The sequence below is a fragment of the Lissotriton helveticus genome, chromosome 6 (genome assembly GCF_964261635.1).
Source record: "Lissotriton helveticus chromosome 6, aLisHel1.1, whole genome shotgun sequence".
Classification (NCBI taxonomy): domain Eukaryota; kingdom Metazoa; phylum Chordata; class Amphibia; order Caudata; family Salamandridae; genus Lissotriton; species Lissotriton helveticus.
The window spans coordinates 1,071,019,845-1,071,042,620 of record NC_136067.1 but is presented as its reverse complement, the minus strand read 5'-3'; the positions used below and the strand labels follow the sequence as shown (position 1 = coordinate 1,071,042,620).

General features: G+C 44.3%; 1 protein-coding gene across 1 annotated transcript in view; it reads left to right on the top strand.

Moving 5' to 3' along the window:
* Positions 1-22,776, top strand: part of LOC144762616 (chitin synthase chs-2-like) — a 350,513-nt gene that overhangs the window by 201,837 nt on the left and 125,900 nt on the right. The window contains exon 11 of the mRNA XM_078647843.1: positions 19,760-20,044. Within this exon, the coding sequence (XP_078503969.1) occupies positions 19,760-20,044 (285 nt within the window). The remainder of the gene's footprint in view (positions 1-19,759; positions 20,045-22,776) is intronic.

The window sequence follows — 22,776 nt, the reverse complement described above, 5'->3', positions numbered from 1 at the left end:
ATAGTGAGACGAGGTGAGTACCACACCCAAGTTGTATTACCCAGCGGTCACGATCGCGTCTTGCCCACACCGCCATGGGCTCTATGGCCAGAGCAAAAAGCAACAGTGACAGTGGGCATCCCTGCTGGGTGCCTTGCCCCAGTAACCACTGCACAGATCTAGTCTGACCCAGTCAGACCCTGACACTTGGTTCCGTATACAATATTGTAATCCACTTTTAATAGTGCAGGCCAATCTCGATATTCTTGGTCCTTCCAGCAAGTATCCCCAGTCCACTGTATTGAATGCTTTTTCGAGGTCGATGGAAACCAGCGCCATCTCCTCTGTGGCTCCCTGTGTCTCGTGTATTACATGTGCTAAGCGCCGGATGTTCATAGATGAGCTACAGTCCGGGATGAATCTGCACTGATCCTCATGAGCCAAATACTCCATATAAGGGTCAGCCTTTTGGCCAGCACCTTGCATAAAATGTTCATGTCCCTGTTTATCATTGTAAGTTTTTGGTATGCTGCGGGGTCCTCACTGTCTCCTATCTACGCCCAGCTTGGGGAGCATGCAAATGTCACTTTCACATATTGTTGGGAGCAGAATCCCTTTCTCAAATGTTTCAACAAATGTCTGTAGTAGTGGTTTGACTAGCTTTGCTGAGTATGCTTGATAATATTCGATTGGTATCCCATCTCCCCCTGGTGCCTTGGCTTTAGGTATGTCTGCAATTGCCTCCACTATCTCTTGTTTACTTATCCGTGCTTCCAGCTCTAACTGGGCTGTCTCAGGAAGTCTCCTCAATTGGAGGAATGGAACGTAGGACTCAGCCCTGACTGATGGGTCAGCTGTATATACCTGCTGCAGGTGTCGCTGAAATTCTTCTAATATACATACTCAGGAGTGTACCAATTCTCCCGACTGGTTATGTATACATGTGATCAGTGGGGGTGCCTGCTCCCTGCGCAGTATCCATGCTCATAGCCTGACGGACTTATCTCCCTCTGCATGCAGTCTTTGTCGATATCTGGTATCCAGCCAATCCCATGTGCCAGCAACCTGCTCACGCAATGTATGCTCCCTCTCTTGAATGTCTCCCTGACCCTGCATACCCGACTGGAGTTCTCCTAATGAGCCCTACCTGTCCTGCAGCTCACATTGCAATTGCCTCCGTACACTATAAGTTAGTCCCATTCCTGCCCCACGGACCACCGCTTTCATTGCATCCCACTTGTTGGCTCTATTATCTGTGGTGTTCCACTTGAAAGACATATAGTCTGTCAGTGTTGTCGAGGGGGACTCTCTACCGACTTGATCTTCCAAGAGATCCGATGGTGGCCGCCAATAGCGAGGACCCTGCTCCCTGACAGCCCATTGTATCGTGTAGCTCACTGGTGCATGATCAGTCAAAAATTAAGCTAAAAGAGTTATTTCTGCTGCTAGAAGGGCAGGGGTTTCCATTGCTAAGATCCTCTCTAACCTACAGTGCATATTATGTGTGGGCATGAAACATGTGTATAGCTTCTGTGTTGAGTGGGTGGTTAGCCAGATATTCCTTAAACCCAGACAATGCATCACGTTCTGCAGCTGTTTAGTCATTCGCGGTTTGGCACCCCTTCTATGCGGATGGCAATCCAGATCCAAATCCAAGACACAATTCAAGTCCACCAACCATATAAGTGGAGTGTCTGGAACCGCAGTGATCAGATCCTGCAGTGCCATAAAAAATGTAAAGTATTCAGTATAGTTATATATTTGCCATCAAGCTTCCCCCTTAAAAGCACATAGCAGCCCCCAACATTGGCATCCGTATACTGGATCATAAAGGGGTTCTAGGAGCCACCCAAATCAGTGTGCCCCTGGCATAGATGGAGTGCAAGTAATGGAACACCTCCACTTTTTTGCTAACCTTCTTGCCCCTATGCCATCCAAATGTGTCTCCTGCAACATGTAAATGTTACATTGTGCCTTTTAAGAAACAAAAGGACTCTATTTCGTTTGGTGCATGTACCCAACCCTCTGACATTCCAGATATAGGAACCTTACCTTCTGTGCCATATTCTATTGTTTGTGTTCTCTTCCTTTCAGTGGCAATGGAATTACTGCTCTTGTATGTCAACCAGCTCATTTTTTATACCACAACTTGCATTGATCCATAAACAAGAACCCAAACTACCCCTCCACCCTCACATGAACAACACCCAGCTAACTTCACAGATACTGCCCACCCTCCGCTTGTGCGAGGACGTGCACAGCATCCCTATCAACCTAACAGGGGCAACAAGTAGATTTATTTTCCCCAGTCCATCCACCTTTTACTTATCGGTAGTCATATTGCAATTCTAAGCCTCAACTCCTTCTATGTTACTATTATCAGTTTCACGACTTTCCTTTCTATGTCTATTCACTCATGCAGGCATCCCAACCACCACCCGATCTCTCTGAACGATCATTTAGCTGAATTCTCAAACATCGACCAGAGCACTATACAGTTTTTACCAAGCAACCTTGCAGTGTTGGGTCACAATCTCATTACAAGTATTTTTACACGTCAGCTAGTCCCTCTCCCCCTTGGGAGCCTCTTCCATTGGTGTCTCAGGCACAGTGTCTATTGTCAGTCCCAGATTCCAAGCCTCTGCCTCCCACCCAGCAGGGGTCGCTACGAGAGGATTATTCATCAGGTCCTCATCTTCAGGGGCATCCAACTGCAATGATCCATCCTCACCCACCTTTAACCTTCGCTGCGTTGGCTCACTCATGTTCTGTGTCTCCTCTCGACCCTTCTGCTGCCCATGGCCTTTAGCTAGTCTTGTTTCCCATCTTCTCCTCCTCCCCTGCCGTTCGCCGGGCGGGTACACCTCTCCCGGGTCTCCAGCCAGTCCCAAACGTCCCTGGGGAGTCAAAGAAGTGTGCCTTGCCCCCTGTTATAACCTTCAACTTTGTGGGCTACAAAAGCATATACTGCATATTCAATTCCTGTAGTTTGCGCTTTACCCCTAGAAAGGATTTTTGAAGATCTTGAACTTGCTTAGAATAGTCCAGGTACAGAGCAACCTTATTGCTTTCGAGCTAGAGATTCTGATGATCCTGGTCTTTCCGCAGGATGCAATCCCTGTCCCGGTAGTTAAGGATTTTGACTATGATTGCTCAGGGCTGTGCCCCGAGGGCGAAGGCGGGACCAGGACTCTAGGAGCTCTCTTTACAACAAAAATGTCCAACAATCCCTTGGGTCGTAGTGGAGTGTGAATCCAATGTGCTAGGAATTGCTCAGCAGCTCCCTGTTCTGCTTTTTTCCGGAATGCCCAGCATACAATGCAGCCCCCTCTTTGCAGCCAGGCTTCCCGGTTGCGATGTCCAGACTTTCACCTGGTGAAGTGGCTGGCCCCGGCCACGCCAGCCTACAGCTCCGGGCTGCAGCTGCGTCTCAATTCGCCATGGTGGCGAAATAGGCCCTCGCTTCTCTGCGAACCCATGGGGATCTGCTCGCCACCTATACCTGCAGCCGGCGGCAAGGAGGAGAATAGAGCCCCCTCCAGTGCACCACCCGCACACCAGCTCCGCCTCAGAGGCCTCCACTGGAGAGGGAACTGCAGATAGGAGCCGTAGCTGCTGCTCCGTCTCTCACGCACCGGTCAGGATCACCAAGCCCGTCCACAATGGATCCACTGCGGTCTCCAACGGGATCTGACTGGTCATCCACAGGCCGGATGGCCGCAGGTTGCCGAGTAGTGCAAGCGAGGAACGTCTTCAGGCACCAGTTCAGTTCGGCTCTGGTGCAGAGGGAGCCATGCTCAGGCTCAGCCTCAGGCCACCTACTTCCGCAGGCCCGAGCAGCATCTTCCTTGCACCTCGATGCTCAGGATGTTACGGCTGATGTATCTTTTCGCCACTCGGGCCAACAATTTGGGGGATCAGCGCAAATCGTTCCCAATGTCTTTCTGCTACTTGTAGCTACTTTTTACAGGATTTTACAAGGATTTATGGGCAAACAGACTGGTAGCTCGAGAGGCCATGTTGCTTGGCCACACCCCCCTTTGCATATATCTTTACATAAACTTCGTATTTATATTTCAAAATGACAATGATCAGTTTTCCAAATACTATAATCTGTGTTTTCACTATGTACATCTTTTTTAGGGCTCGGGCCTACGTCACACGAAGTGGGGCGGGGCTTCCGAGCTCTAATGGTATAAAAAAAAAAAAGTTCAGTAAGGGCTGTGGGCTGCCGCATTCCAGAAAGCACGCGTTTTTTGCGTGTGGTATTCTGCCATGTGAATGGTAATTGGTCCAGGCAAGGCTGTGTTTAAGTAAGGCAGCACGCCATAGGGCTTTGGAATTTTTGCAATGTCCACTTCCTGCATAAAGACACGCGCAGAAGAATACATAAATCCTCAATTACCAGCTGTCCGAGGTGCCGCGCTGGGAGCGTGTGCACTGATGTGTTTTTTTTCCCCTTCAGCTCTGTGTGCGCGCCGGCAAACCCGCGCCTGCTCTTTGACTGAGGTAGGCTAAACAAGCATTGGCAAAGCAAATAGGACTCTCCTATACAAAATCTGTTGGTTTTGTCAGGGATATGTTTAGCCATGTTGTACAGCAGCCTGGCTAGTAGTGTAGAGTAGGGAGTGCAGAGTAGGGAGTGCAGAGTAGGGAGTGCAGAGTAGGGAGTGCAGAGTAGGGAGTGCAGAGTAGGGAGTGCAGAGTGCAGAGTAGTGAGGGCAGAGTAGTGAGTGCAGAGTGCAGAGTAGTGAGGGCAGAGTAGTGAGTGCAGAGTAGTGAGGGCAGAGTGCAGAGTAGGGAGGGCAGAGTGCAGAGTAGTGAGGGCAGAGTAGTGAGGGCAGAGTAGTGAGGGCAGGGTAGTGAGGGCAGAGTAGGGAGTGCAGAGTAGGGAGTGCAGAGTAGGGAGTGCAGAGTAGGGAGTGCAGAGTAGGGAGTGCAGAGTAGTGAGGGCAGAGTAGTGGGGGCAGAGTAGTGAGGGCAGAGGGCAGAGTAGTGAGGGCAGAGGGCAGAGTAGTGAGGGCAGAGTAGTGAGGGCAGAGTAGTGAGGGCAGAGTAGTGAGGGCCGAGTAGTGAGGGCCGAGTAGGGAGGGCCGAGTAGGGAGTGCAGAGTAGGGAGTGCAGAGTAGGGAGTGCAGAGTAGGGAGAGGAGAAGTGAGTAGTGAGTAGAGTAGTGAGTAGTGAGTAGAGTAGTGAGTAGTGAGTTGAGTAGTGAGTAGAGTAGTGAGTAGTGAGTTGAGTAGTGAGTAGTGAGTAGAGTAGTGAGTAGTGAGTAGAGTAGTGAGTAGAGTAGTGAGTAGTGAGTAGAGTAGTGAGTAGTGAGTAGAGTAGTGAGTAGAGTAGAGTAGTGAGTGCAGAGTAGTGAGTAGTGAGTGCAGAGTAGTGAGTGCAGAGTAGTGAGTAGAGCAGTGAGTAGTGAGTAGAGCAGTGAGTAGAGTAGTGAGTAGTGAGTGCAGAGTAGTGAGTAGTGAGTAGAGTAGTGAGTAGTGAGTAGAGTAGTGAGTAGAGTAGTGAGTAGAGTAGTGAGTAGAGTAGTGTGCAGAGTAGTGAGTAGTGAGTGCAGAGTAGTGAGTAGAGTAGTGAGTAGTGAGTAGAGTAGTGAGTAGAGTAGTGAGTAGTGAGTGCAGAGTAGGGAGTAGAGTAGTGAGTAGTGAGTAGAGTAGTGAGGTGAGTAGTGAGTAGAGTAGTGAGGTGAGTAGTGAGTAGAGTAGTGAGGTGAGTAGAAAGTAGTGAGTAGTGAGTGGAGAGTAGTGAGTAGTGAGCAGAGTAGTGAGTAGTGAGCAGAGTAGTGAGTAGTGAGCAGAGTAGTGAGTAGTGAGCAGAGAAGTGAGTAGTGAGTGCAGAGTAGTGAGTAGTGAGTAGAGTAGTGAGTAGAGTAGTGAGTAGAGTAGTGAGTAGAGTAGTGAGTAGAGTAGTGAGGTGAGTAGTGAGTAGAGTAGTGAGTAGTGAGCAGAGTAGTGAGTAGTAAGTGCAGAGTAGTGAGTAGTGAGTAGAGTAGTGAGTAGAAAGTAGTGAGTAGAGTAGTGAGTAGAGTAGTGAGTAGAGTAGTGAGTAGTGTGTAGAGTAGTGTGTAGAGTAGTGGGTAGAGTAGTGGGTAGAGTAGTGGGTAGAGTAGTGGGTAGAGTAGTGAGTAGAGTAGTGAGTGCAGAGTAGTGAGTAGTGAGTAGAGTAGTGAGTAGAGTAGTGAGTAGTGAGTGCAGAGTAGTGAGTAGAGTAGTGAGTAGAGTAGTGAGTAGTGAGTAGAGTAGTGAGTAGAGAGTAGAGTAGTGAGTAGAGTAGTGAGTAGTGAGTAGAGTAGTGAGTAGTGAGTAGAGTAGTGAGTAGAGAGTAGAGTAGTGAGTAGAGTAGTGAGTAGTGAGTAGAGTAGTGAGTAGTGAGTAGAGTAGTGAGTAGAGAGTAGAGTAGTGAGTAGAGTAGTGAGGTGAGTAGAGTAGTGAGCAGAGTAGTGAGTAGTGAGCAGAGTAGTGAGTAGTGAGCAGAGTAGTGAGTAGTGAGTAGTGAGCAGAGTAGTGAGTAGTGAGTGCAGAGTAGTGAGTAGTGAGTAGAGTAGTGAGTAGAGTAGTGAGTAGAGTAGTGAGTAGAGTAGTGAGTAGAGTAGTGAGTAGAGTAGTGAGTAGTGAGCAGAGTAGTGAGTAGTGAGTGCAGAGTAGTGAGTAGTGAGTAGAGTAGTGAGTAGAAAGTAGTGAGTAGAGTAGTGAGTAGAGTAGTGAGTAGTGTGTAGAGTAGTGTGTAGAGTAGTGGGTAGAGTAGTGGGTAGAGTAGTGGGTAGAGTAGTGGGTAGAGTAGTGAGTAGAGTAGTGAGTGCAGAGTAGTGAGTAGTGAGTAGAGTAGTGAGTAGAGTAGTGAGTAGTGAGTGCAGAGTAGTGAGTAGAGTAGTGAGTAGAGTAGTGAGTAGTGAGTAGAGTAGTGAGTAGAGAGTAGAGTAGTGAGTAGAGTAGTGAGTAGTGAGTAGAGTAGAGTAGTGAGTAGTGAGTAGAGTAGTGAGTAGAGAGTAGAGTAGTGAGTAGAGTAGTGAGTAGAGTAGTGAGTAGTGAGTAGAGTAGTGAGTAGAGAGTAGAGTAGTGAGTAGAGTAGTGAGGTGAGTAGAGTAGTGAGTAAAGTAGTGAGTGCAGAGAAGTGAGTAGTGAGTAGAGAAGTGAGTAGTGAGTAGAGTAGTGAGTAGTGAGTAGAGTAGTGAGGTGAGTAGTGAGTAGTGAGTGCAGAGTAGTGAGTAGTGAGTAGAGTAGTGAGTAGTGAGTAGAGTAGTGAGTAGAGTGCAGAGTAGTGAGTAGAGTGCAGAGTAGTGAGTAGTGAGTGCAGAGTAGTGAGTAGTGAGTGCAGAGTAGTGAGTAGTGAGTGCAGAGTAGTGAGTAGTGAGTGCAGAGTAGTGAGTAGTGAGTAGAGTAGTGAGGTGAGTAGTGAGTAGTGAGTGCAGAGTAGTGAGTATAGTAGTCAGTAGTGAGTAGAGTAGTGAGTAGAGTAGTGAGTAAAGTAGTGAGTGCAGAGTAGTGAGTAGAGAAGTGAGTAGTGAGTAGAGTAGTGAGTAGTGAGTAGAGTAGTGAGTAGAGTAGTGAGTAGAGTAGTGAGTAGAGTAGTGAGTAGAGTAGTGAGTAGTGAGTAGAGTAGTGAGTAGTGAGTAGAGAGTAAAGTAGTGATGGCAGAGTAGTGAGTAGAGTAGTGAGTAGAGTAGTGAGTAGAGTAGTGAGTAGAGTAGAGTAGTGAGTAGAGTAGTGAGTAGAGTAGTGAGTAGAGTAGTGAGTAGTGAGCGCAGAGTAGTGAGTAGAGTAGTGAGTAGAGTAGTGAGTAGAGTAGTGAGTAGAGTAGTGAGTAGAGTAGTGAGTAGAGTAGTGAGTAGTGAGTAGAGTAGTGAGTAGAGTAGTGAGGTGAGTAGAGTAGTGAGTAAAGTAGTGAGTGCAGAGTAGTGAGTAGAGAAGTGAGTAGAGTAGTGAGTAGTGAGTTGAGTAGTGAGTAGAGTAGTGAGTAGTGAGTAGAAAGTAGTGAGTAGAGTAGTGAGTAGTGAGCAGAGTAGTGAGTAGTGAGCAGAGTAGTGAGTAGTGAGCAGAGTAGTGAGTAGTGAGCAGTGAGTGCAGAGTAGTGAGTAGTGAGTGCAGAGTAGTGAGTAGTGAGTAGAGTAGTGAGTAGAGTAGTGAGTAGTGTAGTGAGTAGAGTAGTGAGTAGAGTAGTGAGGTGAGTAGAGTAGTGAGTAAAGTAGTGAGTGCAGAGTAGTGAGTAGAGAAGTGAGTAGAGTAGTGAGTAGTGAGTTGAGTAGTGAGTAGAGTAGTGAGTAGTGAGTAGAAAGTAGTGAGTAGAGTAGTGAGTAGTGAGCAGAGTAGTGAGTAGTGAGCAGAGTAGTGAGTAGTGAGCAGAGTAGTGAGTAGTGAGCAGTGAGTGCAGAGTAGTGAGTAGTGAGTGCAGAGTAGTGAGTAGTGAGTAGAGTAGTGAGTAGAGTAGTGAGTAGTGTAGTGAGTAGAGTAGTGAGTAGAGTAGTGAGGTGAGTAGTGAGTAGAGTAGTGAGTAGTGAGCAGAGTAGTGAGTAGTGAGTGCAGAGTAGTGAGTAGTGAGTAGAGTAGTGGGTAGAGTAGTGGGTAGAGTAGTGGGTAGAGTAGTGGGTAGAGTAGTGGGTAGAGTAGTGGGTAGAGTAGTGAGTAGAGTAGTGAGTGCAGAGTAGTGAGTAGTGAGTAGAGTAGTGAGTAGAGTAGTGAGTAGTGAGTGCAGAGTAGTGAGTAGAGAGTAGAGTAGTGAGTAGAGTAGTGAGTAGAGTAGTGAGTAGAGAGTAGAGTAGTGAGTAGAGTAGTGAGGTGAGTAGAGTATTGAGTAAAGTAGTGAGTGCAGAGAAGTGAGTAGTGAGTAGAGAAGTGAGTAGTGAGTAGAGTAGTGAGTAGAGTAGTGAGGTGAGTAGTGAGTGCAGAGTAGTGAGTATAGTACTCAGTAGTGAGTAGAGTAGTGAGTAGAGTAGTGAGGTGAGTAGAGTAGTGAGTAAAGTAGTGAGTGCAGAGTAGTGAGTAGAGAAGTGAGTAGTGAGTAGAGTAGTGAGTAGTGAGTAGAGTAGTGAGTAGTGAGTAGAGTAGTGAGTAGAGTAGTGAGTAGTAAGTAGAGAGTAAAGTAGTGAGTGCAGAGTAGTGAGTAGAGAAGTGAGTAGTGAGTAGAGTAGTGAGTGCAGAGTAGTGAGTGCAGAGTAGTGAGTGGAGAGTAGTGAGTGGAGAGTAGTGAGTAGAGTAGTGAGTAGTGAGCAGAGTAGTGAGTAGTGAGTGCAGAGTAGTGAGTAGAGTAGTGAGTAGAGTAGTGAGTAGTGAGTGCAGAGTAGTGAGTAGTGAGTAGAGTAGAGTAGTGAGTAGGACATCACAGGCAGCAGCTGTGCAAGCTTCTTACACTCAGAAGGAGACCACAGGCAGCTGAGTTGCAAGCTTCTCCCACTCACAAGAAGGACATCACAAACAGCAGCGGTGCAAGCTTCTCACACTCACAAGAAGGACATCACAAACAGCAGCGGTGCAAGCTTCTCACACTCACAAGGAGACCACAGGCAGCTGAGGTGCAAGCTTCTCCCACTCACAAGAAGGACATCACAAGCAGCAGTGGTGCAAGCTTCTCACACTCACAAGAACGACATCACAGGCAGCAGCAGTGCAAGCTACTTACACTCACAAGGAGACGACAGGCAGCAGAGGTGCAAGCTTCTCACACTCGCAAGAACGACATCACAAGCAGCAGTGGTGCAAGCTTCCCTTACACACTCACAGCAGGTACTGTGCCAAGGCAGCAGCAGCAACAGAGCAAGAGTCCCTTACAAAGAACAGGCACAGCACAGAGATGCACAATGCAATCTTCTCATACTCACAGGCAGCAGCGGTGCAAGCTTCTCACACTCACACGAAGGACATCACAGGCAGCAGCTGTGCAAGCTTGTTACACTCACAAGGAGACCACAGGCAGCTGAGGTGCAAGCTTCTCCCACTCACAAGAAGGACATCACAAGCAGCAGCGGTGCAAGCTTCCCTCACACACTCACAGCAGGTACTGTGCCAAGGCAGCAGCAGCAACAGAGCAAGAGTCCCTTATAAAGAACAGGCACAGCACAGAGATGCACAATGCAATCTTCTCATACTCACAGGCAGCAGCTGTGCAAGCTTCTCACACTCACAAGAACGACATCACAGGCAGCAGCAGTGCAAGCTTCTTACACTCACAAGAAGGACATCACAGGCAGCAGCAGTGCAAGCTTCTTACACTCACAAGGAGACCACAGGCAGCAGAGGTGCAAGCTTCTCCCACTCACAAGAGGACATCACAAGCAGCAGCGGTGCAAGCTTCTCACACTCACAAGAACGACATCACAGGCAGCAGCAGTGCAAGCTTCTTACACTCACAAGGAGACCACAGGCAGCAGAGGTGCAAGCTTCTCACACTCACAAGAAGGACAACACAGGCAGTAACGGTGCAATATTCTCACACTCACAAGGAGATCACTGGCAGTGCACACCACATGAACACACTCCATAACACATAGCAACAATACATTGGCATTTACAATGCCATTAGCTCAAACTCAAATAAATCCGAGCCCGATTGCATTTCTAATGCTTGTTTAAGGTGTGTGATCGCTTTCACTGGAGGCTTGCGAGATCACAGACTTATGCATTTTGTTCTAATCTGTTGTACAGAGTTCTTTTTTACCTTTTCAGTTATTAGGTTTCGCTGGAGGGCGGAGCTCTTAGCTCCGCCTCCAGAGAAATCTCTTGATTTCCAGTAAGGAGAATGGAATACGCCCCCCTGTCCCATTGGCTAGCTCCATAAATGGAGGCTAGCCATTGGAACAGAGATCTGTCCGTCAAGGCCGGACCAGATTCGGGGGCGTTCCCGAGATTTTTTCCCAGGGCGGAGTTACGTTTTCTCCCGTTCCCTCCCCTTTCACTGATGCGCTGTCCATTTCCGCCCCCCCTCGCTGTCCTGTGCACGTTTCCCACCGTCCCTGTCCTCTCCCCCCCCCCGCCGTCCGTGTCCTGTCCCGCCCCCTCCCGCCGTCCGTGTCCTCTCCCGCCCCCTCCCGCCGTCCGTGTCCACTCCCGCCCCCTCCCGCCGTCCGCGTCCACTCCCGCCCCCTCCCGCCGTCCGTGTCCGTAAAAATCAGCCCCCGCCTGCCTACCTAAGGAGAAGGGCCGCTGCGCTGCCCGCAGCGACCCGGAAGTGGTTGGCCGGCCGGCCAATCCCAGCGCGGCCGGCCGGAAGTGCCCGCCCCCGCAGCCCGGGGGGAAGAAAGAAGAAGCATGGCGGGGCGAGGCAGGGCGCCATCGCAGGTATGAAAAGCTCACACAGACCTCTGTACCTTGACGCACGGGGAGGTCGCTTTGTTTTGAGGGGCTCGGGGCCGCGCAATAGGTGTTTCTCTGCCTACGGCTTATAGAATTTTGTGATCAGATATATATTCGCTGTCCTTAATGCACTTTAATGATTCGCGGGACAGTTCAGTTCTCATGCAACCTGGTATAACCTTTGAGATGGGAGTTTTTTTTTACCGCGGTGCATTAAAAGGGCCGTATTCGGGCTGCCCGTTCCTTATCGAATAAAACGGGACCACCCATGTTCTGGTCCCATCATTGTATTTTAACTTATTTTATATAGTGATTTTGCAATTGGATTTCTCTGATGGAAACTGAGGATGCTACAATAGTAATTACTTGTAACCGGCGTAGATTTGGGGGCGGGGGGTCGCGAGCTTTTACCTACAAATTCGTAATTGCCGGACGTGCGAGATCTGCACGCGAGAACCTCTATATACAGCTCAACGTAAACTGCAATCGACTGCCCACCCCACGTGTGATAATCTTGATATTTACGGGATCCTTCCTTGTGCCGCACCCTTGCTCGCTTCGGTTCTCACGCGCACCCATTCTCTGGCACTTGCTTCTAAAAGCTGCCCGCCCCTGTATACATTCATTTCAAAGTTGCCAGGACCATGCCTCATTCAGTGTCAACGTCCCCTCCCGTACATTGGCTTTATGTTTGAAGAGCATGCCTTGCTGGCCATATAGTACTGCGCATTTTATTCACTACTCAAACAAGTTTCGCCTCCGTGGCTGCCCTCGACATCACCCTGCTGGAGTTCATGTTCTCCATTATAGTGGGTTAGAGCTCGATGGTATGAAGCACGTTCGCCCCTTCACGTGCTCCGATTTTTTGTTTGTCCAGAATCCCCCCAAAAGCACACACCCCCTAGAACCAATGCACATTGTGTATGACTTCCAGGAACCCCGCCATCCTCCGAGCATTGCACTGATGTGAGGTCACAGATTCTTTTGTATCATCTGTTTAACCTCGCCGTGTTTGCCGAATCACAAACATACATACCAACATTTGAACAAGCATTTACAATGCAACGGTTTCGCCTTTGGAAATGTTAAAGCTATTTGCAATGTAAATGACAATGGCAATTATTTATCTGTTTTCAAAACCAACACATAAATACAAATGTTGTCATTTACAATGCCAATAACTCAAACTTTTCCAAAGGCGAAACCGTTGCATTGTAAATGCTTGTTATTGAATGACACTGTTTAATAATTAAATCAGTACAGAATTTACATTGTATTTATTACTTTGTTTACAAACTCACGGCTCTTATCAGACAATTCCCTGTGTGCACTATCAGGGGGCTCTACTTCCTGTTAGGCTTTTGTGTTACGCTCGCGACATTGTACATTTGTAATTAGGTTCATAACAGGAATTTTTTTTAATTTTGAGAAATGTTCTTTAAAGTACAAAAACAGTTGATGTATAGTTACATTTGAGATATTAAGAAAGTTCTCTGTATTGTACGATCTCACAGCCCTTGCACGAGACACCCACTAGATGCTCGGTAGTGGAAAGACAACCCAAGGAAAGATTGTGATTGGTTCATATTGATGTCTTTATTTACCAAATAAAGATTCCTTCCTTTTTGCATCATTTGCCTATTGGGTTTTTCTCCGATTGCACCTTTTTGGCTACCTCTCTGACTTTACTAATTTTCTGTGATCAGAATGTCATCATCTGATTCAGATGAGAACCCTACTCCTGTTCCTAAATGTCAGTCACCCAGTTGGTCCTTGGTCTAACAATTTTTGAAGATGAGGCATGGTGGGAAGAAAGTGTTTGCCAAATATCTAATTTATAACATATGCAAAAAAGAGGTTAGCAGGGGCAGCCAGAACAAGCAATATTCCATGAATACTACTGAGATGTGGTGGCATTAGAGAGCTATTTGCTGGGGTTGAGATAGCCCATGCTGCAGAGCTTGATAACTTCTCAGGGACATCCATATCTTTCAAACCTGGTGACAGTGTGCCTGCCCAGGTACTCACAGCGCAAGCAGATGACAACCCAGCATATCTGAACAAAGTCCTTTTTTGCTGTCTCTGCCATGAGAATATTTTTTTTCTGAGACAATCAGGGGCGCACATGACAGGCTTGTCCAGGACCATAAATAGCTAACTAGGCAGGAGTTTTTAAAATATTTGCTTCTACGTTTGCATCCTCTTTTATTGTTTTTGTTCTATCCCTTTTTTAAAAAAAATACAAAATACAGTTGTTGAAAATGTTCCTTGAAAAGCTCTTTTCAGAGCAACACTATTCTTTCATTATGTATGTTGTTTGTACTATGTACACCTTTTTCTCATTCTAGATGACTCTCGCGAGACACTCGCAAGAGTCATGATGCTCTCATACATAATGTGGTTGACTCTTGTTGGCCTCTCGCAAGATCCATGCACACAGTCCTCTGTGTCCACTCCGAGGAGTCAGTGTTTGCTGCTTTACGCTTGAGAGCCTTTTGCGAGAGCGTACTTTTGTAATGGAATTAGCATTTTCACTGAACACATCCTGTTGTAAAAGGTATAATGAATATGCACCAGATTTTAGCTACTTATTTTTTTATACAATCCCACAAGAATCTCGCAAAATAGTAAAAATACTTTAGAGAAAAAATTTACATTTTCCTTCATTACAATACTTACCTCTTACAATCCCCCCTAAAAGTCTCAAAAGAGACACTGCCCTCTCCACTGAGACCTTGCATGAATATAACTGGTGTGTAGAGTAGGGTGTAAAGAGACACTGCCTCTCCATTCACATCTTTCCCACGCTTAGTAGTATGCATAGTAGGATGGCGATGGTACTCAGCTCACATGCAAGACCTCACTATCTTATAATAAGTGAAAGAAGTACTAGCCTCCCCACAGACACCTCTCCTGAGTGAAATAACCATAATTATTAGTGTGTGGGAATGGATTTCCCTGTCCACTCACACCTCTCCACAGCCTGCCAGATATGTAAAGTAGTATGTAGGGGAAATTAGGGTCTGATTACGATCTTGGCGGACAGGGTTACTCTGTCACAAATGTGATGGATATCCTGTCCGCCAAATTACAATTCCTATATAACTTATGGAACTTGTATATGGCGGATGGAATATCTCCCACATTTGTGACAGAGTATCCTATCTGCCAAAATCATAATCAGGCCATTTGTCTTCTGCACTAACACCTATCTCCGACGACAACTTGGACATATAGTAGAGTGTAGTGAACCAGTGGCATCTCCCTGACAACTTGGATATACAGTACAGTGTAGTGAACCAGTGGCATCTGTCTTCATACCTCTCCTTAGAACAACAGTGATATGTACTACTGCCTGGTAAATAAGTAATCTCTCTGCTAACACATCTTACCAGGGAAAAAGGTATCCCTAGCACTGTTTGAGAGAAATGTATCTCGCTAATCATACCTCTTCTCATGGTGAAAGGTATCCTTAGTAGACTGTGGGGAGAAACTGCCCTGTTACCTGAGACAAGTCTCTTGAATGATAACTCTACATAGTATAGTGTATAGAGATACTGCCCTCTCTCCTGTGATGTGTTTCTTGGACAATGCTTATGCAGGGTGTGAAAAGTGCATTACCTTTGTGGTACTACGTCTCGGCATTATGAAAGAAATACAAGTAAAGGATGCAGCTGAAATTACTATAACAAACAATAACAACATTAATAAACTACAACAACAATGATAAAAACTACAAACATTTCAAAATATTATTTATCTTTGCTGATTTGTAAAATATACAAAAAAGGAATTCAGAAGGGGCATCAAGAACAATACACCATAAGTACAACGGGCATGTGATGACATATGAGGGATATGCACCCTCAAAACCTTGCTCCGGCTGAGTTAACCCGTGCTGCAGAGTTTGATAGCTCCTCAGTGGTGTCCTAGGGGCATATTACTTGGTTAGAGACAAAATTTTACCGCTGGGCTGCGGCGATTATGACCCCCAGTATGCAAGGGGAATTAGTTCCCCCTCTGCAAACACGGCAGGGGGCTGCGTTGCAGAGAGGTGTAACAAGGGGAATAGCCTCATTACACCTCTGCAATGCAGCCCCCTGGCACATACTGGAGGTTCCAGGTGGGCTAGTTGGCCCCCAGGGGCCCCCAGTATGCAAGGGGAATTAGTTCTCCCTCACGGGGGCTGCGTTGCAGAGAGGTGTAAAAAGGGGCGTGGCTTCATTACACCTCTCTGCATTGCAGTCCCCTGGCGCATACTGGAGATTCCTGGTGAGCTTTCAGGTCTTATATAGTTAGGAATTAGCATTAAAAAAAAACTTTGAAATTCACTGAAAAAAACATAGGTTTCAGGCCTTATATAGTTAGGAATTAGCATTTAAAAAACCTATGAAATTCACTGAAAAAACCATAGGTTTCACACCAGTTATAGTTAGGAATTAGCATTTAAAAAACCTATTAAATTCACTGAAAAAAACATAGGTTTGACACCAGTTATAGTTAGCTGGAAATTTTACTGACATAAAACCATTGAAATTCCCACGTTATAGTTAGTTGGACTCACTATAACTTGCGCGCCTGCAATGCACTGCTGATGACGTCACGTATTACATCACTCATGACATGGTCAGTGACATCACTCATGACATCACTGATGACACCATCCTTGTGACAGAGTGACAGACCTCCTTTCAGTGTAATGTAACCCTTGAAACATATATTCAAAAATAGAAACTAAAATTTTCAAAAAAATAGAGATACCCATACCAGTTACAACAACCAATTCAGTAATACCACCATCTATATACACATCCACTCATTCACCAACAGTTCTTTATAGTCACTCATACATGTATTCACTCATCATATGTAGTGAAACAACTATACATCCTGTTACACACCGACAGTCATCCAAAAGTTACTCACACACATAATCACACATTCAAATAAACTATTGAACATCCATTTATTTGCATATACAGCTATACACACACTACCACCTTACTTCTAAGGAAACTTACACATACTTACTCTCCTAAACAATCACTTATAGAAACACATACCATACTTATTTAAACAAGAACTCTTTCAATCTCTCACTCTCACATATACTCACTTATATACATCAATACTCACATATACTAGATTAAAACATATGTAGTTACTGATAAAGACACTAGTGAGACAGTCATTCACTCACTAACACACACATATACACACTCATCCACCCATACAGTCCTGCACATATGCTGTCTTCAAAACACATACAAACAGTGAGTCAGTCATTGATGCATCTATGTGCTAAGTAACACCCCCACCAAACCATACAGACACTCATACTGATACTAAAAAAAAATCTAATAACCCATATACACACACATGTAGCTACTCACCAACCCATGCAGCCACTTATACACAAAGCGAAACACTGATACAAACATTTAAATATTTAAACAATACTCGCTAATATATGTATTCACTAAGATACACTTAATAAGCCAGTTAACCAATCATTTAAAAAAAAAAAACTTCCATTAAGACACTTATTTAAACATTTATTCTTCCATCGACCTTTACATATACATATATAAAACATATTTATTTTTCAGAAAGACACACATTCACTGGATGGTGTCATCAGTGATGTCATGAGTGATGTCACTGACCATGTCATGAGTGATGTAATATGTGACGTCATCAGCAGTGCATTGCAGGCGCGCAAGTTATAGTGAGTCCAACTAACTATAACGTGGGAATTTCAATGGTTTTATGTCAGTAAAATTTCCAGCTAACTATAACTGGTGTCAAACCTATGGTTTTTTCAGTGAATATATATATATATATATATATATATATATATATATATATATATATATATATATATATATATATATATATATATATATATATATTCACACAAAAAACTAAGGTTACAGGGATGTTATAGTTACTGTTGAGTTTTTTATCCACACAAAACCATAGAAATTCAGAAGTTATTGTTATATTTATAGTTATACTTATTTTATGAAACTATAACTTGTGGCCTAAAGTTACTTAAAGTCATAAGTTGTAGTTTCTTCAGATAAGTATTACTATAAGTCTAACTATAACTGCTGAATTTCTATGGTTTTTTGTGGATAAAATGGCAACCTAACTATAACGTCCCTGTAACCTTTGTTTCTTTTAGTGAATTTCTATGTTTATTTAATATTTCCCTGACTCGCCTGCACAAATCCATCCAGCTATTTGGTTTTTACCTACCCCAGCATCGCCCGGCACCGGAGCAGTGCATTCTGGGACTGGCAGTCCATTACTACATAATGGACAGCATTAAGGGTGTTGTTTTCCATTTGGAGGGGGAATGATTAGGTTTCAGCTAACCAGCACAGAGCGGGTTATATATATGTATATGTGTGTGTGTGTTACCAAGATTGAATTGTGATGTTGGTTAGGCATAGTTCTAAAGAATAGCTGAGCCATCTACCTCTACAAAAGGGGTTGAGCAATATGCAGATGGATGGCTCAGAGCCATGTCTGCTTCTTCAAATAAGACAGACGCACAAGGGCAGGATAACCTTGTAAATACAAAAACTGGTAAAAACATGTTTCTAGCTCAAACAGGTCAAAAGATATTAAACTTCTTGTGTGCAATGCTATGCCACACACATTGTGAATGTTAACTGGTCACCTGCAGCTCTTGGCTGTAGTAGCACATTTTAAAAGGTGACAGTGCGGCTCTGATAAAGTAGTTATCCCAATTTGTGGGAATGAAGAGGTGAGTATGACTGCAGTGTCCAATATAATTCAAATGGGGTGAATAGAATGATTCATTCTTTATCATGCTTTTTTATTTCACTATTATCACAAATTAGTGTTCACATTACAAAGACCTTTCTCAATGAATTATGAACATGTTGTAGATAGTTTTTATGTCCATGTCTAAATCCATAATATAAATGAAATATATATTAAAACTTCTGTACTGCAGATTTGATTTTTAATGGAAACAGACGCTGCATAATTGACTTAGCATACCACCTAATTAGCACTGCTGAATAGATTGTTCTTCCACTGGACTATAGTTCGAGAGGCCTATGTTATATTCCAGCATATCCTAAGGCTTAATCATGTGCCAAAAACCCTCCACAGGTTCCCAGATAAAGAAGCAAGTGACAATGAAAATAGTTTTCCGTGCAAGAGTTAAGGTTTGGAACAAGATGTTTTGAGATGCCTCACCCATATGTTACTGAGATACTTCCTATTTCATTCAAAGTACTGTGTGGCTGCCTGCGTGACTTAGAGCCAGATGTACAAAGCTTTTTTGGAAGTTGTTAATGCCTAGATTCTGCAAATTGGGCCTTTTGCGACTGCAAAAAAGCAATTTTAAATGTACAATAGCCAAATTGCCATTCAGTGCCTTGTTACTAAATCGCAATTTGGGTTTGTGATTTGGTATTTAGAAATGGTGTGTTCAGGGCGTCCCTTTCAAATACTGTGGTATGTGTTGAAGTTTTGCGACCAAAATACAGAATGCAGCAGACTTAGAAAGAGGAAACAAGTAAGAGGAATAAAGATATTTCTCCTTATTGCGCCTCCCCTGGGGAGGTATAGCATTTTGAGGCATTCCCGGGTTTACCAGTGTTGGGAAATCCAAGAATGAGCCAGAATCCAATGGGTGGATGCGTGAGAACACCCATAGAATGCCTACCTGGAGCAGAGTGACACAACGCAGCGATTTACATTACATTACTCCAGATTTATCAAGCCATGCTGGGCCACGGGAAACATCCTTTACAACGCAACTTTTACCACGCAGTGCCTTTACGATGCAACTTTTACAACGCAAACCATTACAACGCATTGCGCTGGGGGGGCCCTCTAGGATAGGGAATAAGTTTAATTTACTATCCAACACCTTCCCTAGTGTCCACGGGGAGTGGAGTTGGAATAGTAAATTAAACTATTCACTATCCAGCACCCCAAAGCGATATGCGTTGTAAAGGTTTGCGTTGTAAAAACCACGTTGTAAAGGCATGCGATGTAAAAGCATGCGTTGTAATGTCATACATCCCTGGGCCACTCAAGTTGGCTTGAAAAATCTTGTTTCAGTGTTGCATTGTCCTTGCATCTCCCTTACGTTGCACGAGGGAGACACAACACACTGAGAAATATGTCCTAAATTGTTACTAAGAAGCTGAAATCCTTTCCTAGACAGTGTTACTATGTGTGAAAATGACAAAATAGTGAAGTATTACTTTTGTAAAATGTGCTGCTTTACGCCCCACAATTTGCCTTTTCTTGCTCCATAATTTAGTCAACCCTGCCTCATAATTTGGTCCTAATCGACTGCATATTTCCAGTCGCTCTGTTTATGACATTTTACTTTGTATTTGGAATGGTGAAGTTAATTTTGTTGCTGTGATGATCACTGTCGACTGCCTGTGCAGCACTGACCCACCGCTAATTAAATACATTAAATACTGTATCCACAGGTGAGGATCGCTGGCTCTGTACTTTGCTGTTGCAGCAAGGCTGGAGGGTGGAATACAATGCAGCATCTGATGCCTTCACCAATGCACCACAGGAGTTCAAAGAGTTTTACAACCAACGACGACGATGGGGGCCTTCTACCATGGCAAACACACTGGACCTGCTACACAAGGGAAAGGAAGCATCACAGAAAAACACTTCCATTTCTACTCCCTTCATACTATATCAAATAATGACAATGGGATCTTCCATTTTAAGCCCTGCTACAGTTTGTTTGATGATTGCAGGTAAATGCATTTGAACAGCATGTCTGTTCCTTTCATTATAGATATCAATCTGCCCCAAAAGATACTTGAGTCACACTGGGCCCTGGTCCTCAGATTGTTAGTATACATAACAATAATGCACTTCTTTTGTCTCCGCCGCTGTTCACTGCCTTGTGGTTTCTTTTCACAGATGTTGTGGACTTGAATAGAGTAGTTCAAACACATATAGCATGCAAAACTGGTCTATTAGACAACTTAGATAATAAGAAAAATTATTTTTGAATAAGGCTGAGAGGTACATTGTATGAGGCACCCACATCACAAAAGTGACTGAATTATAACTCATAAAGATTGCCATACTACAACATGTTGCGTGTAAGAGTCAAAAATATACTGAACTGTACAACTAGAATTCATTTGCACTATCCTTTTATGGGAGAAGTAAAGCCTGTAGTAAAACTAAGGGACATACTTACAAAAGCTTATCGCCACTAGAACGTCACTTCTTGTGACATTATGGTGGCGGTAAGCCTTTCGCCTTATTTACAAGGCGGCATTAAGCCCCTTTCACACAGTACTTAACGTGAAAGGGGCAGGCAACCTCAACACCCATTGCTTTTCGACACTACCCCCCATTTACAAGGGTGGCATAAATAGGAGGCAGCAGCAAGGAAAACCTAGTCTTAATCTGTCAAAACAAGGAGAAGTGATTAATGTCTCCTTGTTTTTGCTGTTCTGTTTGCCTTCTGCAGCACACATAGAACCAGAAAATCACCACTAGTGATTATTCATATGCAGGAAGGTGTCCCTTCCTGCATATAAGCAAGCATTAAAAAATGACACATTGCAACTTCTATGTATGCTGCATAAAGCAGCACACACAGAAGTTACAAATCGCCATTATTGATTGTTTATGTGTAGGAAGGGACACCTTCCTGCACATGAACAATCATTCCCCACAATGCAGGCAGTCTTGCTCTGTGATGCAAGGGTGCATGCGTTGGTCGTTAGGTAGCTAAATTTAGTGCCAGCGCTAGGGGAAATGCAGGGGTGCACCACAATCTTGTAAATACAGCGCATCCCTGCATTTCAGAATAGCGGAGCACTGCGTTAGCAATTTTAGCTTAACGCCGTGCTCCGCTATTCTCTTGTAAATATGCCCCTAAGACTCTTAACTTGCAAGAGCAAATACAACAAGCATTGGTGAAGACAATAGTTCTGCCTTTTTATAATTAAACATTAACACCTACTATTGCCTACATCCATTCACCAGCGAAAAGTAAAGGTAAATACAAATTAGCTTCTTCTCCCCCACAAAGATCCCGTCTGTCAACTTCAGTCTAAGTATGTGTAAACCAGACTCCTAACATGGTGCAGTAATACTCCCAGTGCTAGATCTGGGACAATTGTGTGGCCCTAAATGCAATGCGTTAAGATATTGCGGACAAGTCAGCTTTTGAAATTCAGACGCTAGGCATTGTATGAGAGCCCTTGCAGTATCAATGCAGGCTTTTATGGTCTATTTACTTACACATTTCTTCAGTGGCCTCTAACACTGAAGTCCGCATGCTAGAGAGTTTACTACAAGTTAAGGAGGACTAACAACCCAGGGGTGTATGAGCATTCCTTTCATCGATCTTTGGTCGGTCTGGTACCAATAAATTGTTTGCTTGCATAGTGTTTCCCATCTATTGGCATTGAGAACAAGCTCTGTTATATAATAGGACCTACAACAATTGTTTTTTCTTAGAGACCTACCTAACCCCTTTTCCAATATTTGGCCAGGTAAATTCTCTCTGGGTTAGTTCATAAGGATCAACTTACAGAGGTGGAAAATCTGGTGTTTACTGTGTACTCTTTTAACATTCACTTCTCAAATTGTGTAAGTTCTCTTCATGGCTATGCTGTATTTATGAGTGTAGCACTCAGAGCCTCACTTGGAGATAGAGGAACTTCTCTTGTTTGGTTAAGCTATACGCCATCTTCAGTTTGGCAAGGGGCCGGATCCCCCAGCCCCTTGAAATATTGATCCCACCATCAGGCATTTCCTGTCCTGTTCATCTCAGAGTTTTCCCTCTTAACATTACATAGTACTTTCTATTAAGTGATTAATGAAACACTAGTGCTTCCCTGTCTCCTTCTTTCCTCATTCTATCACGTACCACATTTGAGCTGCTTAATAGTAAAAAGTTAGATTGGGTTGTGAAACCTCTCCTTTTATCATCTAAAGTTACGGGAATTTGGTCCCTGCTTGGTGCTTTTCCCACTCCATGAAAAACTTGATAAACTAATGGACCAGTTTTCATAATTGTGCAAAGGGATTTAGTGGCTTTGGAAGCTAAGCACTATGGTCTGGATAAAGTACTGCGTTTTAGAGAGGACTTACATATTTACAATGGGCCTGATTTAGACTTTGGCATACATAGTATGTATCATCGCCATGGTGGTCCAAAAATGGATTTTGTTGTTGAAAATAAAAAAAACAGCAATGAACCCCCTTCCTATTGTGGTTTTCTCCCATGGCCTGGAGGCCATTTTGCAATTTTCACTAGCCTTACTGTAAGGTTTTACCTGGTAGCGATGGACAGTGAAAACTTGCTATTTGTTTGCCCACTCTGAAAAGTGAGACAAATGCCAAAATCTCCGAAGGCCCTTACTTTTTTGGTCCATAGGATGTGTATGACATCAGAAGAGAGGTAGAAGTCTCGGTCACCAAAATACTGAAAGTCGGCCCAAATAAATTAGGTGATTGA